At 39.7% G+C, this 25,352-nt stretch overlaps 1 protein-coding gene across 2 annotated transcripts in view; it reads right to left on the bottom strand.

Moving 5' to 3' along the window:
- Usp14 (ubiquitin specific peptidase 14) overlaps positions 1-25,092 on the bottom strand; it is a 31,778-nt gene extending 6,686 nt beyond the window's left edge. The window contains exons 1-10 of one of the 2 annotated variants that reach the window (XM_055625315.1): positions 24,873-25,092; positions 19,137-19,282; positions 17,294-17,326; positions 12,525-12,629; positions 11,096-11,199; positions 7,733-7,791; positions 5,882-6,012; positions 4,159-4,239; positions 3,357-3,442; positions 2,665-2,779 (exon numbers count right to left, since the gene is read on the bottom strand). In XM_055625315.1, the coding sequence (XP_055481290.1) occupies positions 2,665-2,779; positions 3,357-3,442; positions 4,159-4,239; positions 5,882-6,012; positions 7,733-7,791; positions 11,096-11,199; positions 12,525-12,629; positions 17,294-17,326; positions 19,137-19,282; positions 24,873-24,888 (876 nt within the window). In that variant the 5' untranslated portion in view covers positions 24,889-25,092. The remainder of the gene's footprint in view (positions 1-2,664; positions 2,780-3,356; positions 3,443-4,158; positions 4,240-5,881; positions 6,013-7,732; positions 7,792-11,095; positions 11,200-12,524; positions 12,630-17,293; positions 17,327-19,136; positions 19,283-24,872) is intronic. The other variant, XM_055625316.1, reaches the window with a different exon arrangement.
- Between the last annotated feature and the right edge of the window lie 260 nt (positions 25,093-25,352).

Raw genomic sequence — 25,352 nt, 5'->3', positions numbered from 1 at the left:
TTGCTCAAAATCAAGAGAAGACATTCTGTTATTAAATAACAAAACTCCTGCCACCCTACATCGATGAATTATCAGAACACTCAGGAGGAATTGAGAGAAGGTAGGAAACCCTTGTTCTTTGTGCATTGCGTGTAAAAGCTGCCGGCGTCACTAGGTTAACTTTAAGTCTGAGAAGTAGTAACACAACCTTGTTAATCTACTCAGTGGTTCTCAACCTTTAGGTCACAATCCCTTTGGGACTGCATGGATTGGACATAATAAATCCTGCTTATCAGATATTTACATTATGATTCACAGCAGCAGCAAAATTACAGTTATGAAATAGCAATAGAAATAATTTCATGGTTAGGGTCATCACAACATGAGGAACTGTGTTAAAGGGCCACAGCATTAGGAAGGTTGAGAACCACTGATCTAAAAGATAGGAGGGAGTGTTTAGATACAATTTATCTCCTCCAGCCACATTTGTTAATGTCTCCATTTCAGAGTGATGTAAAATGACACAAATTAGTGCATGTTGAAAACCTAGGAAACAATCATCTGTAAAAATGATTATCTATTATTGCCAATATGACATATATTAGCAAATTAGCAAAACTAAACAAGTATGAACTAAAAGAACTTACTATTTATAATTATGTAATTTAAGTCTGGTTTTTAAAAAATTACCAATTACACTACAAAAGAAACCACTGTGGAGCTTCAGCACATGGGGTAAAATGACTTCAGAAAATCTAAACAAATGGCTATGTGGTGGTCGAGCACGCATTTATTCCCAGTGCTTAGAGGCACAGGCAGGTCATCTAAGTTCGAGGCCAGCCTGATCACAGAGTCATTTCCGGGACAGCTAAAGCTACACAGAGAAACCATCACCAAAAAAGGGAAAAACCAAAAACACCCAAACATGATAAAATCTTTAAAATTATAAAGAAAAAATTCAGAAATATGTTTTTCAAGAAAGTATAGTTGCAAGTAAGAATGGCAGTGGACGGTAACCCCAGCAACACGGAGGCTGGGTCAAGAGGACTGCCAATTTCCGGGTTACATAGAGCATACACACACAAGCTGGTGTGAACATAATCCAGTGCTATCAAGCTGTCATCAGGTCTCTGAAGTAAGCTTTGCTATAATTTCACAAAATTAAGAAAACCAGGCTGGAGAGATGGCTCAGAGGTTAAGAGCACTGGCTGCAATTCCAGAGGTCCTGAATTCAATTCCCAGCATCCACATGGTGGCTCACAACCATCTATAATGAGATGTGGTGCCCTCTTCTTTCCTGTAGGCACACATGCAGGCAGAATACTGTATAAATAATAAATAAATCTCAACACCAATGTATATAAAATAAAAATAAATTTAAAAAAAATTAAGGAAACTGCCTGATAATCCCTACCATGGCATTCAGTAACATTCAGTAACTCAATAACATTCATAGTTAATTTTGTATGACCCCTAACTTGAATTCAGTGAAATATGAAACATCTATGATAATAATGCTTCATGAGATAAAAGCCTACTTGACTGACTTTCAAATACACAGGTAATTCTTAGTATTCAGAGCAGCTGTGTTTATTGATGACACCATGAGCAATGAATCAGTAAATACCAAGCCATGTTCCTAGGAGAACCACGGTACATTCCTGCAAACTTCTGGTCTATCAACAAACCAACAGATAAGCTTGTGGGGTGTTTCCCTCTGAAGACATCGTAATTCACCTAACTCACACTCACCTCAGCATTAATGCATTTTCTTTTTCATAAGGCACATTAACGCATCCTCGCATTTAGGAATACTATATGCTTGTGGGGAATTCTAAACACCAAAATTACCACCACCACCACCAACAACAACAAAAAAGCATGACACTACAAAGGACATGTTTCTACAGTGGGTAAACTAAACCAAGAAGGCAGAGCAATTCGTGGAGGAATACTGTGTGTCACACACCTCAAGAATTGCGTTACTGAGCTGGGGAAGCTGTCAGTATTTTTCTTGCCACACAAGCAAGAGATCCAAGTTGGATCTTTAGAACCCATGTTATTTTTTTGTTTTGTTTTTTAATTTAAAAAATGTATTTACTTAGAAGGATTCAGAATGCCAAAAAAACAGCCGCAATTTTTTTTTTTCATTTACAGAGTGGTATTCAGTTAACAGAGCAACATTTATCTTCGTATAAGCTGCATCACAGGCAACTGAAGATGAAAAAACAAAGAGGGACGGTATGAAGCCTTTTTTTTTTTTAAAGCATACTTTTCACCCCAGTCCTGGGCAGGAAGAGACTGGCAGGGCCTTGGGTCTTGCTCTCAAGTCAGCCAAGCCCAATCAGGAGTCTCTGTGTCTCTGTGTGCTCGGCCTCACAAGTGCTGAGATTAAAGGTGTGTGCCACAACTACCCAGCTTGCTCTTAAAGACAAAGTGGGTACTGCCCAAAAAATGACTATCACCAAAGGTCGCCCTCTGACCTACACACACATGTACACAAACACAAGCACACACACACACCACCCAAAAAAACAAAACATAATCTGTTCATGTTCAACTCATCTGAAAATAACCAATAAAGCATAGTGAGGATCATCTTTTGAGTTTTCAAATAAATTCTAGCCAATAGGCATATTCACAAATGTGGAACCCACAAATGAGGCTCAACTGTAATTTCCTTACCAATTTAAGCCCTGTGAAAAGATACTTCACTTCCTGGTTAATGAAACAACTAAGTTGAAGTTGATTTTCCTTTCCTTTGGTGACCTCTTCTTCTTCAGATTCTGTACATTTCATGCTTTGCAAATTAAGGAGTGGCAACAGGTATTCAATTTGTTAACTGATCTTGAAGAAAATAAATTATCCTAAAGTTATTAATAGTTATTCATTGATTTATTTTAAACATTAGTTTCCCAATAAAGATTCTGCAAGATGCTGAAGAATGTTCATTTGTTCACCAAGTTTATCAACAAAACAAGTATGTGTTGAAAAAAACCACAACAAACTCTTATAAAATATGTTCTTACATAACTTAATAATCTAAAGATCAACAGAGATGTTCTCCAGAAAAACAAGTTCCTTGAATTCGTGTACATTATGAATACACTAATTTCATGTAAGTGAAACTTCTCTATGAGATAAATTAATGAGATACACAGATAAACATGTTTTTAAGAAAAAAAATAATGAGTATCCTTAAGGTATATACATTTATCTAAAGTTCAAAATTACTGAATGACTATTTTCCTAATTCACAGCATAGAAACCTGATGAATTCTACCCTCAATCCCAATCAGCCAACTATGCTTTTTAGTGACAATTTACTTCTTATAAATTATAAATAGTCTATACAAATCTTGGCTCAGTAAGGATACGTAGTTTCAAACTCAACACCAAAAAACTGATCAATTAAGCTTTTCTTTTTAGAAGGTGTCACTGCGGATGCAGATGAAGAATCTGTCTGCAAAATTAAAAAGAAAATTCTAGTTTTACTTTTTATAGACTTCAACACAATCCAGTTTACTAATACATACTGAAGACTTTTAAATGTAGGTCCTGGAGCAATGGCTCAGAGATTAAGAGCACTGGCTGTTCTTCCAAAGGTCCTGAGTTCAATTCCCAGCAACCACATGGTGACTCACAACCATGTATAGTGAGATCTGGTGCCCTCTTCTGCCATGCAAGCTCACATGCAGGCAGAATACTGTATAAATAATAAATAAATCTTTTTTTAAAGAGATTTATAAATGTAGGCCTTTTGTGTATTTCATTCTGTGACTCAAAAACATTACCAAAAGATTAAACACATAAACAAATAAAAATAGGTTATATTTAAAAATAGACTAAAATGCAAGTCATCAAATTCTAAGTACAGACTGAGCATCTAACAGCTGACTACCTTTTTAAAAAGATTTATTTTTGCATGAGTACTTTGTTTATATATTACTGTATGACAGAAGAGGGTATCCGATCTCACTACAGGTGGTTGTGAGCCACCTGGGAATTAAACTCAGGACCTCTGGAAGAGCAGCCAGTGCTCTTAACCTCGGAGCCATCTCTCCAGCCTGATATCTAAAGCCTTTCAGAGGAAAAGACAAGAAGAAAACAAAAACGACAAAAACAAAACCCCACAAAGTGGCATAATTAACGTGTCTAAGCACCATACACTTCACTCACCTCTTTAACAGAGTCATCCTCTATGGCTTCTAGTTTCTGCTGCAGTACTCGCATCATTTGTATCCAGCACTCATTAGCATCCTGTAACGAGACAGGTTTGTCCTGGCTATGACAATGTTTAGTCTATAAACTTCTTCCAAGCTATTGTTTCCTTAGGGAAGTAAGATGTTTTCTTCTTTTAAAATATTCGAGCAGCTGGGCGCCGTGGCACAAGACTGTGATCTAGCACTTGGGGAGGCAGAGGCAGGTGGATCTCTGTGACATCTGAGGCTAGCCTGCTCTACAAGCAAGGACAGCCAGGGTCACTCAGGGAAACCCTGTCTTGGGAAACAAAACAAAAAACTGAAACTTCTTGAGCAGAGCTGGCACGACGCACTCCTCCAGTCCCACACTTGGGAAGCAGATGTAGGAGGACTGCCCACAAATTCAAGGCTGCCTCATCAACATACACACCAGGCCGTCAACGTTACACAGCAAAACCCAGTCTCGAAACAAGCAAACACTGCGTTAACTTCACACAGCAGTGCACATCTTCTTCTTGGCACTCAGAAGGCTATAAGGCAGGAAGGTGGCCATCAGTTGGAGGCCAGCTTGGGTTACATAGCAAGACTCTATCTCAACACCCTGCCCTCCCACCCCCACCATATACCCCCACCATATACAGAGACTAGTAAGCTAGCTCAACAAGCAAGAGAAATGAACCTGCTGCCACACCTGATAGCCTGAATCTGATCATTGAAACCCACATGGTAAAAGGAGAAAACTGAGCCCTGACCCCTGAACATTGACCTTTAACCTCCATACATGCACCATGTCACACACAGCACAACCTCCCTACATGCACATACATTTCATACAAAATGAAGAGAAATAGAATATAAATGTGTCTAAATATATAATGTTTATTTGTGTGCATGTTCCTGAGTGTGTGTGTAGGTGCCACAAAGACCTTGAAGGGGGTGATAGGCCCCTGGAACTGGAGTTACAGCAGCTGAGTGATGAGCACCAACCCTGGGTCCTCTGGAAGAGCAGCAAGCGCTCTTAGCCTTTGAGCCAGACCTTCAGTCCCTTAATGGATTTTTAATCATCTGCAAAAGAATTACCTTAGCCAAACCAATATAAGATTTTTCAAATAGTAAAGAATTTCAGAAGACTCAGCAAACCCAGAGGTTCACTTATATTAAGGTATGCTTAACTATTTAACCCTAACCCTCCTCCTACTTGAATTTTTAAAAGGACAACTTTATATGACAACAATATATGTGACAAAATATGCTGGGATTAAAAACAACCAAGATGACAGCTAAGATTATAGCCCACACTCTAGGCAAGAGATATGAACAAGAGCAGACCGATACCTGTTTCCAAATATATTCCAATTACTCTACTGAGTGCAGAAAACTCTGTGTTAGAGAGATGGCTAAGTGGAGAAAGTGCCTGCTGTCCAAGAATAAGGACCTGCGTTTGATCCCCAGAACCCATGTAGCTTGAGCATTTGTACTCATAGTAGAGAGGAGTCCTCAGAAGCCTGTGTGCAGCTATCCTGGAGCACACAGCGGAAAACAAGAGTCTAAAATTGCAAAGGACCAGCACTAGAGGTTGTCCTCTGACCGCCACATGCACACTGTGTAGATACACATGTGTGTGCCCATCTTTACACACAGAAACACACAAGATCATCTAAGTTTTTCATTTATCAAAATAAAAAACTATCCCTGTTTACCTGCTGAAGATATTGTCCTTGTTCACCCTTCTCAGCAAACTGTGGGAAAGCCATGTGCAGAAACTGCAGTAGAATAATTGGTGGTATACTAGAAGAAGTTTTATCCATGGAATCAAACAAATCTCTAAGGGCTAAAAAAAAAAAAAAAAAAAAATGGTTTAGAAAAACAGTAACATTTAATACATGACTGTTTATATGATAGGGAAAGTGTTCTAAAATTACATAACACTATGAATAATGATGGACACATTTCAAATGGATGACCTGTATGACGCGTGACTGACATTTCAAAAAAGTTTCTGAGGAAAAATAACACAGCCATAAAACCGTATCTAGTCCAATTATTTATGAGATGGCTCATTTCTAGTATTCACATGGTACACTCCTATAATCCCATTTCTCAAGAGGCTGTAGCAATAAGATCTTGAGTTCAAAATCAACTTGGACTGCTGTCTCAATAATAGAAACTGGAGGCTTTTCACTTATGTCAGGGAGCTGGAGAGATGGCTCAGTAGTTATGAGCACTGGCGGCTCTTCCAGGGGACCTAGGTTCAATCCCCAGCACCCACAGGGCAGCTCACAACTGTCTGTAACTCCAGTTCCAGGGGATGTGACACCTTACACCAAAGCACATAAAATAAAATAAAAAAAAATATTACAATGTCAGATTCTTCTCATGTAGTAAAGAAGCACATGATTTCTAACCTTTAAAGAGTATCAAATAGTTTAGTAGTAGAGAACACACTTGGCTTGCACAAGACCCCAGGTTCAATCCTTAGCACAACAAAAACAGTAACATTTATTTTCATACATACTACTTCCTTGTTAACATCGACAAAGATTTTTTTATATCACATCAACACTATTAAAACTTATTTCTGTTGCCCCCAATGTCATTTGCAGAGATTTAACTAATAGAATCTACAAACAAAATTACAACACAAAAAAATCCTAAGTCTAAGCTGAGGAGATGACCCAGCCAATAACGTGCTTACCATGAAAGCATGGGAGCCTAAGTTCAACTCCTAGAACTCACATAAAAAACTAGTCAACACTTGTTGACTAGGAAGGTGGGATAGGCAGACCCCAGGGTTCCAGGACCACCTAGATTTGCCTTATTGGAAAGCTCTAGGCCAACGAAAGGCCTTGTCTCAAACAAAAAGAGAGACGGCTTGCAAAGAACAACACCTGAGGCTGAGTCCTGGCTTCATATTTACAAATATACGACACACAAAAACCCACCTATTAGAATACACACATTAACACACAAACAAACATCCTGCCTCAGTATCTCATGTATTGGGATTATAGGCATGTACTACCATGCCTGGCTCTACTTCAAAAGTTTATTTATCAATAAAAAAAATACATTATTGGTTTATATTCCAATAATACATTCCAAGTTACTTACTTACAAGGATACAGACATACCAATATGAATGAAGTGATAAGACAAAAAAGAAATTTGTTGCTATTCATTTGTCCATTTGTTTTGAGAAAGGGTCTCTTTTATGTAGCCCTGGCTGTCTTGAACTCACAATGTAAAACAGACTGTCCTTGAACTCACAGACATATATCTGTTTCTGTTATGGAATTAAAGGCTTGTGGTACCATGCTCACTACCACCACTTTTTTTTTTTTAATAAAAAGGTACTATGACTTTACCTGAAAAGATGGTTCAAGATAAAAAGGTGCCTGCTGCCCAGCCTAAGAAATGGGAATTCAATTCGCCCAGGGAACACATGGTCCAAGGAGAGAACCAATTCACTACAGTTGCCGCTCTGACCTCTACATTTGCATACCCATATACACATTTGTTAACTATGACAGCCTCTCAGGATACATACTGACCTGCAGTAATATACTGTGCTGAAGCCATTTCTCCTGAAGCTCTCAAGGCACCTGCATACCTGGGAACATTAAATACAACAGCATGATTACAATGAAAAGAAATTAGTTAAAAGAACTTATTATAATATCCTTGAACTCAAATTTCTCAAAGTACTTTTTCCCTTTTGGTCTTACTCATATGAGCACAATGGACCTTAAATGGTTGTTTACATTTAAAAGATACACCTAGATTCTGCACTAATTTCCTATATAATATTGCTTAGAGCAAAAGCCATATGCCTTTCAACATTAACTGGTCTAACATAAATAAGTCAGTGTCACTTCAAGGTCCTAGTAAAGGGTTTCTACTTTCACTTTCAGCTTTATGATGATCAAAGGAAAAAAATCTAACCAAGGTGGTTGCTCACCCATTACTTCATTATAACGAATCTCAATCTCCATTCATGACAAGTCACTATGGTAAAAGGTGGCTTTCCTCCTAAACTAGAGTAACTAACATAAGAGACGAAACAGAACTACAAGTGTGAGCAACCTTGTTCTTAACTTTAGGTTGAGTAAAGAGCTAAACCCAGAAAGGAAAGCCTGCATGATCCCTTTGAACTTCAGAACTGCAAAGTAACATGAATTCTTAAGTTGCTGGAGGTATTTGGAGGGAATGAGGATTATTAACTGAAGAAAAAGCATAAGCTTCTGGAATATGAAATGCTCCAGTTTGACAGGAAAGTAGATTACAGAGCATTTACATCTGTCAAAACCAATCAAATCCAACATGGGGAAAAAAAAAAAAACCCACAAATCAACCAAACATGTATAGTACGTATGTCCCTGTGGACAATGTTTCAATTTAAAAGCATAAAAACACTTTCCTTACATAGAATTATGTAGAATTAAATTATGTTAGAATTAAAGAGGGCACAGAAAAGATGTTAAACTACCTCCACCTCAAGGGCTTTGCTTTCCTGTCATGTTTCTAACTTTCAAAACTATAGTGATGAAACTTTTTTTAAAATAAGACCAAATGGAGTGGAGAGCAGGGAACATCTTTTATTTTTAATAATTTTTTAACATGCATTGGTGTTTTGACTACATGTATGTATGTCTGTGTGAGGGTGTCAGATCCCCGGGAACAGGAGTTACAGATAGTTTTGAGCTGCCATGTGGGTGCTGGGAATTGAACTCAGGTCCTCTGCAAGAGCATTCAGTGTTCTTAACTGCTGAGCCACCTTTCCAGCCTGGAAGGGCACATCTTTAAAAATACTTCAGATTCTCAAAGAAATCAACATAGGATTAATATACAAAGCAGAGAGCAGAGCACTGTTTGGAAAGGTCATAATAAATAGTTAGTGAGCCCCAAACATAACACATAAAGTAAAATCAGGACAAAAACATTAGAAAGGGGCTAGGGAGAGGTGGGCAGGCAGCTGCTTGATTGCCATCCAAGTTCCATGGGCAATTCTTCCCAAGAACAAACGAGTCTCAGATGATCTTGAGTTCCTGTGAAAACAGACTGTCCAAACATCTGTTTATGAATGCCTGAGGTGGTTTGAATGAGAGATGTTGCCCATAGGCTCATGCATTTGGACACATAGTTCCCCAGTTCATGGTGCTATTTGGGGAGGTTATGGAACTTGCTGGAGTAACACATCATTACAGGTGGCTTTCAGAGTTTATGGCCTTATACCCCTTCCAATTTCCCCTCTCTGCTTCCCGTCCACTCCAGCTTCCTGCTCCTGCAGCTGTGCTTCTCTGCTGCCATACCTTGCCCCCCATTATAGGCACCATCTCTCTGGAACTGTTTAAGCCAAAATAAACCTACCTATCAGGGACCCTGCAAGATTCATGGCCAGCAGGGAAATGAGGTGGAAAATGAAACTCAGGGTCAGCACCACTTTAACAGGTACCAGGTCAAAACTTCTAGAGTATGACCTCAGGGTTTATTTTTCTTACACATTTCAGCACAGTAAAACTTTGGGGAAAGTTTTCCATATGACAATCATCAGAGCAAAGCTTGAGGCATAGCTACAGAGAAACTCCCTAGCTAAGTAGCAAAGCACCTGTCTCCTTCTTATTTGTAGAACTCATTCTTACAAATGAGTTCTTTGTAAGAATGAGTTCTACAAAGTAATAAACAGTATCCAGGGCAAGGGCCTAAAGAGGATTTGGAATGGCATAAGGATAGTCTATTAATGGAGGAAGCAAAGTACATCCTTCATAAGGCTGAGTTCTATTCACTGAGAGACAAGAGGAGAATAAGGGCCTAAACACTGCTCAGGATATTGAGGGATTCAGAAAGGCTGGCTCCATGGAGTAGCAAAAGGATCACTACGTTGCTAGACAACATCCACTCCGGCCTTCCCAGTGACCAGGCACCAGTCATTTCTTCCTTTGAAGGAAAACAGGTCCACATGTTTAAAAAAAACTGGTTCCTCCCATGCTTTCTTTAAGCTGTGCCTCCTACATAAACCGTGTCTTCTTTAATCTGCTAGTATAGTCATAGTATTTTATCACAGCATTAGGAAATTAACATAACATCCATGCCAGCATTTTCTTAACAGAGTAGACACAATCCAAATGCCTATCAACAGAATGAATAAATAAAATTTTATATGTGTATACCATGAACACAAAGTAATAAACCTTTGAAACTCTTATGCAAAATGAATAAAGCCAACTGGAAGACCACATACTATATGGTTATTTGTATGTGAAATGCCATCAAATGGGTAAACTTATAAAATAAAAAGTAAATTAACTGATGAATGTGGGTGGAAAAAAATAAAGAGAGTACAGTGAGTACATGTATGTACATATTCCTTCCTTCCCTTCCTTCCCTTCCTTCCCTCCCCCTCTCTTTCCACAGGGTCTCACTATGTAGCTCTGGCTGGCTTGGAACTCATATAGACCAGGCTAGTCTTGAACACAGATACACACCTGCCTCTGCCTCCTGAGTGCTGAGATTAAAGCACTGGCACCACCATGCCTGGCCACATTTCCTTTCTTAGGAGAGAGGAGGTTTTCAAAATTTTAGAGTGTAACTGTTACACAATTCTGTCAATAAAAACCATGAGTGCACTGAGTGGTATAATAAACGAGTATCTCAAAGAAGAAGAAAGCAGCTCTGCTCATCTGAAAGCGAGCCACCTTTACCCCGAGACATACACCACTTGTTTCTCTTTTTTTTGTTTTGTTTGTTGTCTTGTTTTTTTCAAAATAGGGTCTCTCTATGTAGCCTTGGCTACATTGGAATTCCCTCTGTAGACCAGGCTTGTCCTCAAACTCAAAGAAATTCACCTGCCTCTGCCTGAGGTAAAAGGCGTGTACCACTACCACTGACAGCTTTAAACCACTTCATTTAAGTCTTACCTTTTAAGAGCATCTTTGAGTTCAGGCACAGAACGAATACACTGAACTGTAGCATTCATGTAACAAGTGTTACCAAGGTTTGTCAATCCACACGGTAATTCCATCTGATAAAAGGGGACAGAGTAAGACAAACACATTTATAAAAGGACATGAGACATAAATCACTAAAGTTCACATTCTGAGTCAAGAATCCTTCACCAGCCCTATCAACTAATAGTCTAACTTCACCCTAAAACAGTATTTCATTTTCCCCAACAGAAAATTTTTACTTGCATCATGCTGACAATTCTGCTTTAATTCTCTTTTAGAAAATAAAATAACGTGTCTATCAGTTGTTCGCCTGGCAAGAAAACAGGTAGCAAAACAAGCACAGAAAGACTTGAAAACAAATACACAAAGCAAACATACCAAATGAGCTGGGCTTGGTAGTGCATGCCTGCAATCTCAGTAGTCAGAAGAAAGAAATATCATGAATTCAAGATAGTCTGGGCAACACAGTGAGTCTCAGTCTCAAAAGATTCCCCACTCACATCCAAAAAAATGTATGTAGTACTAGTGGTTTGTTTGCTTTAATTTGACATGTCTTTACCACTTTCTATATCGATTTTACATTTATTTTTGGGATACAGCCATAGGTCAGTGGGAGAGAACTTGCTTTAGCAAGCCCTTAGTTTGACCCTCAGTACCAGTAACAATAATAATTATTATTATAATTAATAATAATCAAAATAAGCTGTATTTAACATGGAAGATTTTTTTTTTATGTACATTGGTGTTTTCACTGTACATGTCTGTAAGAGGGTGTCAGGTTCCCGGAACAAGAATTACAGAGTGTTGTGAGCTCCCATGTGGATACTGGGAACTGAACCCGGGTCCTCTGGAGGAGCAGCCAGTGCTCTTAAACCATTCCTCCAGCCCCAAAATGGAAAGTTATAAGAATTGAAATGGCCTATCATTTAAACTTGTCTTTGATCCTGTTTTCTCATAAGTAGTAAATATTTCAATTGAATTATCTTCCCAATATATACTTATTGTATATCAATTTATGTGTTTATGTGTGCATTTTATAACACCCTCATCTGTAAAATAATTATCTTTATTATTTCACACCTTTAACATATAAAAGTATAAGGCCTGAATCAGAAATGTCATATGTAATGCTAAATATAAATTAAGCTAAGTTAAAATCACATATAAATTAAGAAAAGCAATAATAAAGTACACAATAACAAGGAACTCCTGAGTTTTATGATGAACCTTACTATAGGACAGACTTAAACTAGTTTCAAAAATATTAAAATTCTACTTCTTGCTAACATACATCAATGTTAATAATTAAATCAGAACCTCTAGATACTACTTCCTGGAAGACATCTTAATAACGTTCTTCAAAAAGCAGTGAGCCAACATAAAATCTGGTATGTCTTACAGCAGTTGCTAACTGTTCTTCTGTCATGTCTTCTACGAAGACAGTTTTAGCAGAGGGTTCTTCTGGAAGAGCATCTGCTGACCCCATCATTAGGACAGTCATTCCCTGTTACAAAAGAAATAAATTCATGAAAATATTTAAAAGCTGACAATATTATGATCAATAAAGGAAAACTGAAAAGAACTCATACGACAGCATGACTCCACTTGCCAACATAGAGTAAATCTACACAAAGCAGATGTGTGGCAACCTCACCCTGGTAGGAGGTGGAGGGAGTGACTTTAACTGGGACTGTGTTTCTTTAGTAAGGTGAGCAAACTTATAACCTTAAGGATATCTATGATCTGGGCACCATGGCACATGCCTTAATCCAAGCACCTGGGAGGCCAAGGCATAAAGTACTTTGAGTTCCAGTCTGGTCTTCATAGCAAGTTCCAGGACAGGTATGGCTACATAGTGAGATCCTGTCTCAAAACAACAACAAAACAAATAACTGGTCCAACTTGAGGCCCACACCATGAGAGGGAGTCCACACCAGAAACCAGAGGTTGGACAGCCCAGAAACCTAGGAAACAACCAAACTCGACTCACAAAAAAAAAAAAAAGGTTGATGTATGAAATGATTCCTAATGATATTCTGAAGTTGATGCCTAGCTTAACACTCATCAGAGGCTTCATCTAGCAACTAATACAGAGCTGAGCACATGCAGACACCATCCACAGTCAAACACTAGGCAGAACTCAGGGAACCCCCACAGAAAGGGGGTAGGAAGAATTACAGGAGCTAGAGTTAAGGATACCCGATACCTCAAGAACACAGCCCACAAAAATCAACTAAGCAGGGCTCATTGGGGCTCACAGAGATGAAGCAACAATCAGGGAGCCTGAATGGGTCTGAGCAAGGTCCTCTGCACATACGTTATGGTTGTATAGGTTGGTGTTCTTGTGGGACTAACAGTGAAAGCAGGGGTTGGCTCTGACTCTTGCCTGCTCTTAGGACCCTTTTCCTCCTACTGGGTTGCCTCGTCCAGCCTTAATGTGAGGGTATGTGGCTAGTCTTACTGTAACTTGCATACTGTGTTTAGCTGAAATCCCTGGAAGGCCTGTTCTTTTCTGAAGGAAAACAGAGAAGCAGTGGATCTGGGGGTGAGGGGCTAGAAGGAGTAGAGTAAGGAAAAACTGCAGTTAGGATTCAAAAAAAACAAAAGAGGGGCTGGAGGGATGGCTCAGTGGTTAAGAGCACTGATTCCTCTTTCAGAGGACCCAGGTTCAACTCCCAGCATCTACATAGCAGCTTACAACTGTCTGTACCTCCAAGACCTGTCACTGTCGCACAGACATACATACATACATACAGGCAAAACACCAATGTACGTAAAAATAAAAATAAATAAATTATAAAAAAAAACAAAAGAGACACACACAGAGGATTATCTATGTTGAATTCAATAACCTTCAAACCTTCATTCTTTCATTTCTCCATGGATTTTTTATAGTGCAATAGAAAAGAAATACTAAACCATCACTAATGAAACTTCTTCCAAGGCTGTCTAAGGAAGCAAATATTTAAATATACTATTAATACTCAGCAAGAAAACAGGAAGGAATATTAAGCTAGGCAAGAAGGCACATACCTATAGGTTCTAATCCTAGAACTTGGGAGTTAGAAGCAGGAGGATCTGTAAATCTTTGGGCATAGGTTTTAAAAGTCATCCTATAGGACTGGGAAGATAAATAACGCAACATGTAAAGTACTTGCCATGCAAGCATGAGGACCAGAACCCATGGAAAACACACCACTAATCCCAGTGTTTCTAGGCAAGAAAGAAGGCCAACACATGAAAATCCCCAGAAGCTCAGGGGCCAATTATCCTGGCTTACACAATAGCAAAGAGACCCTGTCTCAAACAAAGTGAAAGGCAAGGACTGATACTCAATGTTTTCTCTTCCTCCCTCCTTCCCTTGAACATAACCTCACCAAAAACTAACATAAGGAAAAAGTAAAAAATATAAATCTCTTAAAGAAATTAAAATCACACAAGTTCCCACAAGAAAAATCCTGGTCCAAAAGAACTCATCAGTAAATTATTTCATATATGTAAAGAACATCATTGAGAAAAAAGAAATACTTCTCCAACTCTCTTAATGAGCTCAGCATAATTCTGACAACAAAATGAAATGCATAATAAAATAAAAATATAGACTAGCCAGGTGTAGCAGTTACTGGCCTCTAATCTCAGCACCAGGCAGCAGAAGGAAGAGCATCAGTTCAAGGCCATCCTCCCCTACAAAGAGTTCAAGGCCAACCAGAGCTACTTGAGATCTTGTCTCAAAATAAGAAAATAAATCAATATAAAAATAAAGGCTAGAGCCAGGCACGGTGGCTCAAGCCTTTAATCCCAGCACTCGGGAGGCAAAGGCAGGGGATCTCTGAGTTCAAGGCCAGCCTGGTCTACAAAGTGGGTCCAGGACAGTCAAGGCTACATATAAAAATCCTGTGTCGAAAAACCAGTAAAATAAAATAAAGGCTAAAATATCTCATGATCATACATGCCAACATCCTAACTAAGAAACTGAACCCAGAAATACATTAAGGAAGTAAATATGTCCTCCTCTCAAATAGTCACAGCACTCTAGGTACTGTCTGTGAGCCTCCACGGGGGCCTGAGGTTCTTTTAGAATAATAAAGTCATAAATAAATCTCTATCTGGCACTAGTATTATAATGAGGCCACGAACCGGTTATATTCCACTAAGTGATGCCAGTACTGAAGGTAATCACTCATGCAAATACAGAGTCAGAAACTGGGATAGGTACTTTCCTCAATTTTTATTTATTTATTATGTTAATTATTTGTGTGTGTGCGCGCATACACAATATGTGAAGGTCAGAGGACAACTTGCAGAGGTCAGTTCTCTCCTTTCACCATATGGATTTGTCACCAGGCTTGACTGTAAGCACCTTTATCCACTGAGCCAACTGCCAACTCCCTTTGTAATTATTTTTATATGAATGAATAATACTTTTAGATATCTCATTTTAATATCTTAATATTAATTGATAATTAATATTTATTGAGAATAAACATCAATAAACCTCTTTAGGGTTAACTGCATTTTTTTTCTTTGACAGAGTCTTCCTATGTAGCCCTGGCTGACCTCTGCTTCCAGGGTACTGGAACTGAAAGCATGTATACCATAACTAGTAGACACACTTTTCATCCCATTTTTTGAGGCTGAAGCAAGATGGCCTGAGTCCAGGAGTTCAAGGCCAGCCTGGGCAACATATAGCGATATCGAGTGGTAGGGTGGACTGAGAATCCATGATAGCACACCTGCGTGTACCTTGGTGGTAAAGAGCTTGCCCAGCATGCACTACACCCCAGATTCCATCCTCAGGGCCAAGAACAGAGAACCAGTGATAGCTAAGTGAAACTGAACAAAGTATAAAAAAACCAAAAACAAATGATCACTTCAACAAGAAACAGAAAAGATGTAACAACAGTTAACAGTCATTCATAAGTTTAAATCTTAGTGAACTGAGATAAAATGTCCACTGTTTCCTACTCAGCAGCATACTAAGAAATTCCAATAAAATATTAGGGGGAAAAAAACACAAAAGTTATTTATCAATTATACCTCAATAAAAATCACAATGACTGAAAGGGAAGAGTAAACTCATTATTTGAAAATACTATTCCTGTGTATATAAAAACCTCAATGTAATCTCCAAAAACATTAGTGGGACTAACAAGTCAATTAAAATCATAAAATAAAAATAAACACAGGAAAAAATTAATTACATTTTTATATGCCACAAACATTATGAAAGAATCTTTTTTCCTTTGGCTTTCAAAACAGGGTTTCTGTTTAGCCTTGGCTGTTCTGGACTCACTTTGTAGACCAGGCTGGCCTCGAACACAGAGTGATCTGCCTGCCCCTGCCTCCCGAAGTGCTGGGATTACAGGCATGCGCCACTGTGGCCAGAGAAAAAAATTCTTAAAGATATTATTTCAACTGCAAAAGAACATTAAATTCTAACAAAAGCCAGGCAGGGTCTCTGCACTAAAACACTACAGCTCTACTATGACAAACAGTAAGCACACTATACTCAGAGACTTGGTGCTCAATGGATGCTCACTCTCTCCAAATTGGCCTAAAGGTCTATGTATTTTCAAACAAAGTCAACTTACAGAAACTGACTTCTTATAAAATTATAATTGAACACAAAAATATTTTTGAGGGCTGGAGAGATGGCTCAGAGGTTAAGAGCATTGGTTGTTCTTCCAGAGGTCATGAGTTCAATTCCACACAGTGGCTCATGACCATCTATATCCTCTATTGCCCTCTTCTGGCATGCAGATGTACATGCACACAGAGCATTCAAAATAAATAAATAAAATCTTTAAAAAATACATTTTTGAAAAGAGAAAAATGTAGAGGACTTATAGTATCTTACTTTCTACTTATTGCTTTTGTTATCAAGACCACATAGTAATCAACTAGACCACTTTCATCAACTAGAGAATGAGACAAGAGTGCAGAGATGGACCTGTAGCTGACTTTCCAGAAAGACTGAAACAAATCAGTGGGGGTGGGGAAGAGCAGTAATTAAGTGGTGTTAAACAACTGGAAATACACACTAAAAAAACAGCACTTCAAATTTATTTTGGTGAAATAATTTGGTTACTTCATTGTAGTGAGTGTTCTTTTCTTTTTTTTTTTTTTTTTTTTGCACCCTTGCCCCCTGTAATGAGTGTTAATACTTACATTTTTCATTTTGATGCTTCCCCAGTCATCATCCTATTTCAAAGACAAACAAAGACATTTAACCACCTCTGCACAATTATTAAATTTCAAGCTACATCAAAATAAAATTTACATGCCTGCCCCAAAATTAGAAATTCAATCCAGACCTGCTTGACTTGTACATCCCATTCTTTGGTCCTTTCAACTGCAACCTCTCTGATGCTCTGTTCTCTTAGTTTTAAAATATAAATAATACCAATAGAAAAGTAATGAATGCCTGTAATCCCAGCACTCAGAAGGCAGAGGCACTTTAAGGCCAACCTGGTCTACAAAGTGAGTCCAGAGAAACCCTGTCTCAAAAAACCAAAAAAGAAAAGTAATGAAATATTATAAAAGCCTGGTATAAAAGATACATGCAGTGAAGTTAATTATTACTGGTCAGTTTTGTCTGATTAATATTTTCTGCTATGTTCCACAGTCTACATCAAGACACAGCTTGGCAGACTAGTTTTCAGCTCCCTGAAGGCCAAAGGCTCACAGAATTTGCAAAGTGAACAAGTTTCATCAACATCCAATCTACACCTGAGAAACAGGGCAGGCAGTCCTTATCCTTAAGTTAACTGCTATTCTTCAGAATGTCACACAAACCTCAGAAAAATACTTTTCAGCTATCTTTATGTACTATTATAAACAATAAGAAGAAAAAACAAAACAAAAATAAGAAAACCCTCATCATTTTGTGGCCATTCATCAAGGGTTGGTAAACTTGAACTCTTATTATAGAGTTTGTGTGATCATTCCAGAAATAAACATGGGTTTTCTCTCCTTTTCTAGACAGAGGAGTCAGACAGTAATTACTCTTTTTTTTCACTGTATATTTTTTGAATTGTGTATGCACTGGTGTTTTGCCTGCATGTGTATCTATGTGAGGGTGTTGAACCCCCTAGAGTTACAGTTATAAGCTGCCATGTGAGTACTGGGAATTGAACCCAGGTCCTATGGAAAAACGGCCACTGTTCTTAACCACTGAGCCATCTCTAGCCTGACAGCAATTATTGTTAAGAGAAAAAGATTCATCTTTAAAATGTAGACTGTGAGAAAAGAAAAAAAAGTATAAAAGTGTCCCATTACTTAAAAACCAGGGCTTTGATGAAAATGGTAAACTCAATTTCAACATTCAAATACACTAGTTACAAAAATACATTCTATGTGTTTTTTTTTTAATTACCCCTACTGTTACATTTTTATTATTCTATTGTTTATATGTACGGATGTTTTGCATGCCCTGAGAGACCAGAAGAGGGTATCAGAGCCATTAGGACAAAGTACAGACAGTTGTGGGTCTCCAGGTGGATGCTGGGAATCAAACCTGAGTCCTCTGCAAGGGCAACAAGTTTTCCTAACTACTGAGCCATCTCTCCAGCCCCTGGTTGTATATTTTTAACAGATAAAATTTTCTATCACTGTACATGAAATTATATACAAATCCATTTTATATTAGTTCAAAGAAAATAAAATTAACATCTTCATACACAAAAAAATTCAAACATTACAGATAACTGTAGCATGCTATAGTCCTGACCACTGGAGGTATCTACTGAATAAACTGTAAATGACACTTTGTAATACTGTATTTTGAAACAGCCATGATGTGCCTCACAATCACAAGGTCACTAGAATAGGTGAAAGGGAAGGCAGAGGCAGGCAGATCTTACGAGTTTAAGGCCAGGCTGACCTACCCAGGGAGATTCAGACCAGTGAGGGTTACATTGTGAGACCATGTCTCCAAAAAAGCTACATTAGCAATAATCATGTTTTCTAGCATTAATTAAACAGTATTGGTGAAACTTTAGATCCATTTTACCTTCACGGTTCCTCCTTTCACCATAACTTTCTGTCTGGCTGGCTGGACTCCAGTCAATGCAAAAAGCTGGGCCTTGAACACCATTGGAGGTTCATCAGTATTCAATTCCACACCTTCAAATTTCTCCTTTCCCCATTTTACTGTAACTGTAAACAAAAACAATTATTTTTTCATTTATATACTTTTTAAGCTTATAGACCTCAAATTTAGAAAATCATTAGGGAATAACTTTTAAAGGTGAAAATAGTCAGGCCCTACCACATAGGAGGTAGAAGCAAGCTCTCTTTAGTTCCAGGCCAGCCAAGATGACAGAGAGAGACCCTCCCTCAAACCTATTCCCATCTCCGAAAAAAGTCAAGTCAAAATAAAAAAGTAAAGTCCTTTGTTGTTTTATTCCCAAAATGAGTAATATATATGCAATGGATACAAACAAAATTTTATATATTATTATATAAATACAAGCATGTGGAGAATACAAACTCAGTGGTACAGTATCTGCCTAGCATACAGGTGAGTTAAATTCACAGCACTACAGGTTAGAGGAGGAGAGGGAAAGGAGAAGGTGAGGGGGAAGGAAGCAGAGAGGCTGACTTGAGAAGTTGACTGATCCAATAATGCCAGAAAATCGGTTAATAAATACCCACATATTCTAAATCACACTCCAACCACCTCTGTAAACTAAAGTGAACCTCTAATCACAATGAATTTTCTCCCAGAAAAAAGTTTCTGGCCTTCATGTGATTAGCCTTAAAACAGTGGCTCCCCAAACTTCCTAACGCTGGGACTCTTTAACAGAATTCCTCATGTTGTGGTGACCTCCACAACCATAAAACTGTCTTCATAACTGTAACTCATAACTGTAATTTTGCTATGTTATGAATTATAACATAAATATCTGTATTTTCCAAAGGTCTTAGGTGACCCCTATGAAAGGGTCATTCATCCCCCCCCCACAAGGGTTGAGAACCACTGGTTTAAAGCAATACATACTGTTGGAACAGAGAGAAGGATAAGAGAGTTTATGGAAAATAAATCTTGAGGGAATAAAAGAACACCCAGAAAGGTTAAAGAGTTATATATAGTTCAGGCAGGGTATGTGGTTACACACCTTTTAACCCTAGCACTCAGGAGGCAGAGGAAGGTGAATTCCTGTGAGTTCATAGCCAGCCTCTCTAAAGAGTTCCAGGCCAGAAACCTCTACATGAGACCTTGTCTCAATTAAAAAAAAAAAAAAAAAAAGAGAGAAAGAGAAAGAAAACAGTTGTAGCAATTCTTGGGCTGAGGAGATGGTTCAGTGGATAAAAGTTTGGCTCTTGGCTCACAAGCCTCCCCAGATCTCATACTGGAAAGACAGAGCCAAATCCTCGAAGTTGTCTTCTGACTTCCAAATGTGTGCCTACAAATGCGCGCGCGCGCACACACACACACGCGCACACACACACACACGCACACACACACACACACACACACGTGCGTGTGCGCACACTGTGTGCCTACAAATGCGCACACACACACACACACACACACACACACGTGCGTGTGCGCACACACACCTGTTGAAAAAGTACTGCAATTCTAAACCATACGAAAAGTATAGGAGAAATGAAAAGTTGTTTCCAAGCAACAAGTACTCAAGTGTTTAAAAATCCAAAGATATGTTGGCTACATGTAACAGCTATGTTTTCCCCTCAATTATCTGGGAGGTGTTTAAGGTTTTAAAGTCTTAAATGAGACTGGGCTCAAATTGGCAATACTTCTGCCTCAGCCTTCTGAGTGAACAAATGTGCAACCATAGCTTTTTTTTTTTTTTTTTTAAAGTGTCTTTTAGCCAGGCATGGTGGCACAAGCCTGTAATCCCAGTACTCAGGGAGGCAGAGGCAAGCAGATTCTGTGAGTCTGAGGCCAGCCTGGTCTACAAAGTGAGTCCAGGACTACACAGAGAAACCCTGTCTTAAAAAACAAAACAACAAAGAGTCTTTCAAAAAAAAAAAATTTTTTTTTTTTTTTTTACATTTTACTTATTACTGAGTGTATATCCATGTGTATGGGGGTGCACATGTCTCTGCTAACATGTTTAGGTTAGAGGAGAACTTGCATGAGTTAGTTCTCGCCTTCCACCCCGTAGGTGGACACTAAGGCTGGAACTCAGGGGGCACAAGCACTTTTACTTTGCTGTCCCCCAAAAATGTGTCTGACAACAGAAAATAACAAGGGTTGGTGAGGGTGTGGAGAAACTAGGACCCTTGCACTGCTGATGTGAACATAAAATAGTGGTTGCTATGGAAAACAGCATAAGACTGCCTCAAAAATTTAAGCACAGAATTACCTATTATTCTCTTCCTAGAAGGGCAGAAGGACTCAAAACAGCTACATGTACACTCGTTCAGCGCATCGTCCTTCAGACAAACGCTGAGAAAGGAGGAGGGATGAGGCCAGCAGTTGAGGACCTGCCCAGCAAGTGTGAGGCTCTAGGTTTGATCCCTACGGCATAAGGGCAAAGGAGAAATGGAAAGTGGAGGGAAGGGAAAGAGAAGGCAGGAAAGGGGCTTGCTGGGAAAAGCCCACTCTAAAGTATTATTCAATTATAAATTAAAAAAATTCTTACATACACTACAAGAAAGACAAAGTGTGGAGACCTGATATGAAGTGAGACAAACCAATCATAAAAGGGCAGAGATTGTGTTTTTTTAATTTAAGTGAGCTACTCACATAAAGTCAAAACCTTAACAATTAAAAGAATGTTGGCTGCCACAGGGTAATAGGTAAGAAGAAATGAGGAAATGTTTTTAAATGGCAAGAGTTTCAGCTTCAGAAGGTATAGATTCTGGAAATATTGATGGTTATACAAAAATGTGAATAAACCTGGGTGACAGAAAATTGCACACTTAAAAACATCTAAGATGTGACATCTGGTTATAATTTCAGCTACCCAAAAAACTGAGGTAGAACAGCCCCTTGTACCGATGATTTAGAGGCAGGCCACCCCAAAAGAAAAAGGAGGAAAATGGACACAAAGGTAAATTTTACCACGCTCAATTTCACCAAATAGCTAACACATTTAAAATATGTAAATAATAAAACTCAAATGTATTTATTGAAAGCTGTGTCTTTTAAAAAAAAGGGGGGGGGGCTTCAAAATAAAGTTCCAACTTCTAGAATCAAAATTTTAATTCTTGACCCAGACTCCACATCTCAACTGTATCAACAGTTGAGTGTGTTTAGGGTCTGATTTAATGAGTCCAGAGAGAAGGCTCAGCAGTAAGCGCACTTGTGGCTACGGCTGACAACTGGGTTCAATCACACAACCCACATGGTAGGAAAGAAAACAGTTCCTCCGATTACCAAACACATTCTGCATGCATATACCACTCATACACAATAAATGAACACTGGTTTAGTAACAAGCAAGTTATTTATCTTTGGAGAGAACCTAATATAGTCTAATGAAGAGATGATGTGGTGGTTATAATAATGACTATCACAAAAACAAACGGCTCAAAGAGCAAATATATATATATATATATATATATATATATATATTTTTTTTTTTTTTTTTTTTTTTTTTAAAGCCACAGTCTCACTATGTAGTCCTGGCTATAATGCACTATGCAGACCAGGCTGGCTTTAAACTAACAGGCAGACTCTGCCACCCAAGTTCTGGAATTAAAGGCATGTCCCACCATATACAAAAAGCCAAAGATCTTGAGTAAGGAAGTATTTCTGTTTGTTGTTCTGTTTGGTCTTGCTTTTTAGAACAGATTCTCCCTCTGTAGCCTACGCTGTACAAAAATTAATGATCCTTCTGTCTCAGTGCTTCAAATGTTGAGATTTGAGATATGAGCCACCATAACCCAACCAGGAAAGATTTCTTGGAGAAAGAATTAACTTTTGAATTACCACTGCCAACTCTGAGTTGAATCTCAAAACAAAGGTACTGGCCAGAGATTAGAAGTATTCCTAAAACAGACAAGAAAAGCATTTAGCATGAGTTCTGAAATAGTAGTAATTCCCAGAGAGAATGAGACAGCAGAGGAAAAAACTAGAAGCAAGTTAATAAGGGCCAAGTTAGAAAGGTAGAATATGGCTGGGTGGTGACAGTGCACAGCTTTAATGGCAGCACTGGGGGGAGGGGCAGGTGGATCTCCGAGTTTGAGGCTGGCCTAGTCTAGAGTATGAGTTCCAGGACAGCCAAGGAAGGCTACAACAAAGAAATCCTATCTCAGGAAGAAACAACAACACAAAACAAAACAAAAAAGAAAAAAAGAATGGTAGCAGATAGCATATGGCATGTTAAAACACACATATGACCTTTACGGTACAGGCATGTGTAATCCCTGGAGACTTAAATAGAGGCTGCTTGGTCTGTTTATTATTAGACAACTCTAGGAGCAGCAAAATAACGAAATTCAAATGTGGCACAAACTGTAATCATAAAGAGACAAAAGGCAAAGGCACTGGGGAAATAGCGTAGTGGAACGTTCCTACTTAGCATGCACAAGGACGGTCCTGAGTTTGATCTTCAATACCACTAGAGCAAGAAGTTATTTTTGTTTGTTTGGAGTTTGGGGAAGGTTTTTTTGTTTTGGTTTTTTGGTTGTTCGAGACTGGGTTTCCCTGGCTGCCCTGAAACTCTGCAGACCAGACTGTCCTCAAAAATCAAAGTTCAACCTGCTTCTACCTTCCAACTGCTGGGATCAATGGCATGGGCCACTACACCTGGCCTACAAGTTTTAAAGTAATGTATAATAGTACAAACTAAAGATAACATGGGAATAAATGAAGGCATTATTAGAAATAAGGAAGAGGAGGCCAGGCATGGTGGTCATATATTTAACCCTAGCATTCGGGAGGCAGAGACAGGCAATCTCTTGAGTTCCAGGCCAGGTAGGCCTACACAGCAGACCCTGTCTCGAAATAAATAGATAAATGAATAAAACAGTCCACCCTAAGATCAATTATTATTCTTGATTCACATCATTCCTCTAATAAAGGAATTATGTATACCAAAGTGGAGAGTCAGAGATAATAAATCACATATCCATAGCCAACTAGAGTCACCATACACATTTCAAAGGCCATTTTGACTACGAGGAGGGACAGTGAAGTCCATTAACTAAGGAAAACGTGATCCTCAGTCAACACCTTGGAAAGCCATCAATAAATGACTCCTGCTAACACTATGTTTCATCTTCGAAGTCCAAAACAATCTATGCTGAAATTAAAACGAAGCATCAAAAAAGACTGATCGGCAGTAGGCTTCCCGACAGAACTGAATTGGTAGGGGACAGAACCAAAAGGGTCCGTAGGGCGCTACCGAGAGCAATGCCGAGCAGAAGTGAGCAAACCTGTACCTCCCACTTCCAACTTCTTTCCACGCTCATTCCACCCCTGCTCTCATCCAGGAACTCAACGCAATCACACTCCAGCAGCCTGGTCTCCTGAGCCCCAGGACACACCTTCGCCTTTCCCAGCACTCCAGGACAGCGACAGAAACTATTCTGCAGAGTCACGATTCTCCAGATTCTCCCCGTCTCCACTCCAGCTCCCACCCCACCCACGCGAAGACACAGCGGCCAAGCTCCCACGCGTGGCCGGGCTCCAACTCGTGTGGCCGCCACTGCACGCTCCCCACCGTGGCCCTCGGCGGCTGGGTCCTGCGCGCGCCTCTGCAGGCTGGGCTACGAGGAGGCCTAGAGTCGGCTGCGAGGGCGCGGCACGAGGGAGGACGGCGCTCACCAGAGTAGAGTGGCATGGCGAGGCAGGAGGGAGGACACGGCGCGGAAGGCTGGGTCTGACAAGGGCGGCGGAGGAATGAGAAGCAGCTCCTGGAGCCGGCCGGGAAGGAAGCGCGGGGGTGGCGGCAGCTCCGGTGCGACGAGCCTCATTCAAACCGGCCACTGGCGATGACGCAGCAGCACGCTGCTCACCCAGGGAGCCACCGCACGGGGGGAGGGGCCGCACGCCCCGGGGGCGGGGCCCGAGGGAGGCGGGGCCTGGCGTGAGGGGAGGGCTGACGTCGTGGGGGCGGGGCCTGGGCAGGAGAACCACGGCGGACGGAGGGAGAGGAGGCGCGACCTGAGGCTGCGGGTTGCTGAAGGGATGGGGCGGGGCGGGGCGTGGGGACGGGCAGACGGTGGGGCAGCGGCGGGTCCTGCAGTAGGAGGAACCCGGGGGTGCGTGGAGGAAAACGGGCGGACCCAGGGTGCGAGGAGGAGG

This window comes from Psammomys obesus, unplaced genomic scaffold (genome assembly GCF_907164565.1).
Source record: "Psammomys obesus unplaced genomic scaffold, mPsaObe1.curated_primary_1811, whole genome shotgun sequence".
In the NCBI taxonomy this organism is placed as follows: Eukaryota; Metazoa; Chordata; class Mammalia; order Rodentia; family Muridae; genus Psammomys; species Psammomys obesus.
The sequence above is the reverse complement of the archived record's forward strand: the minus strand, read 5'-3'. Positions and strand labels throughout refer to the sequence as shown.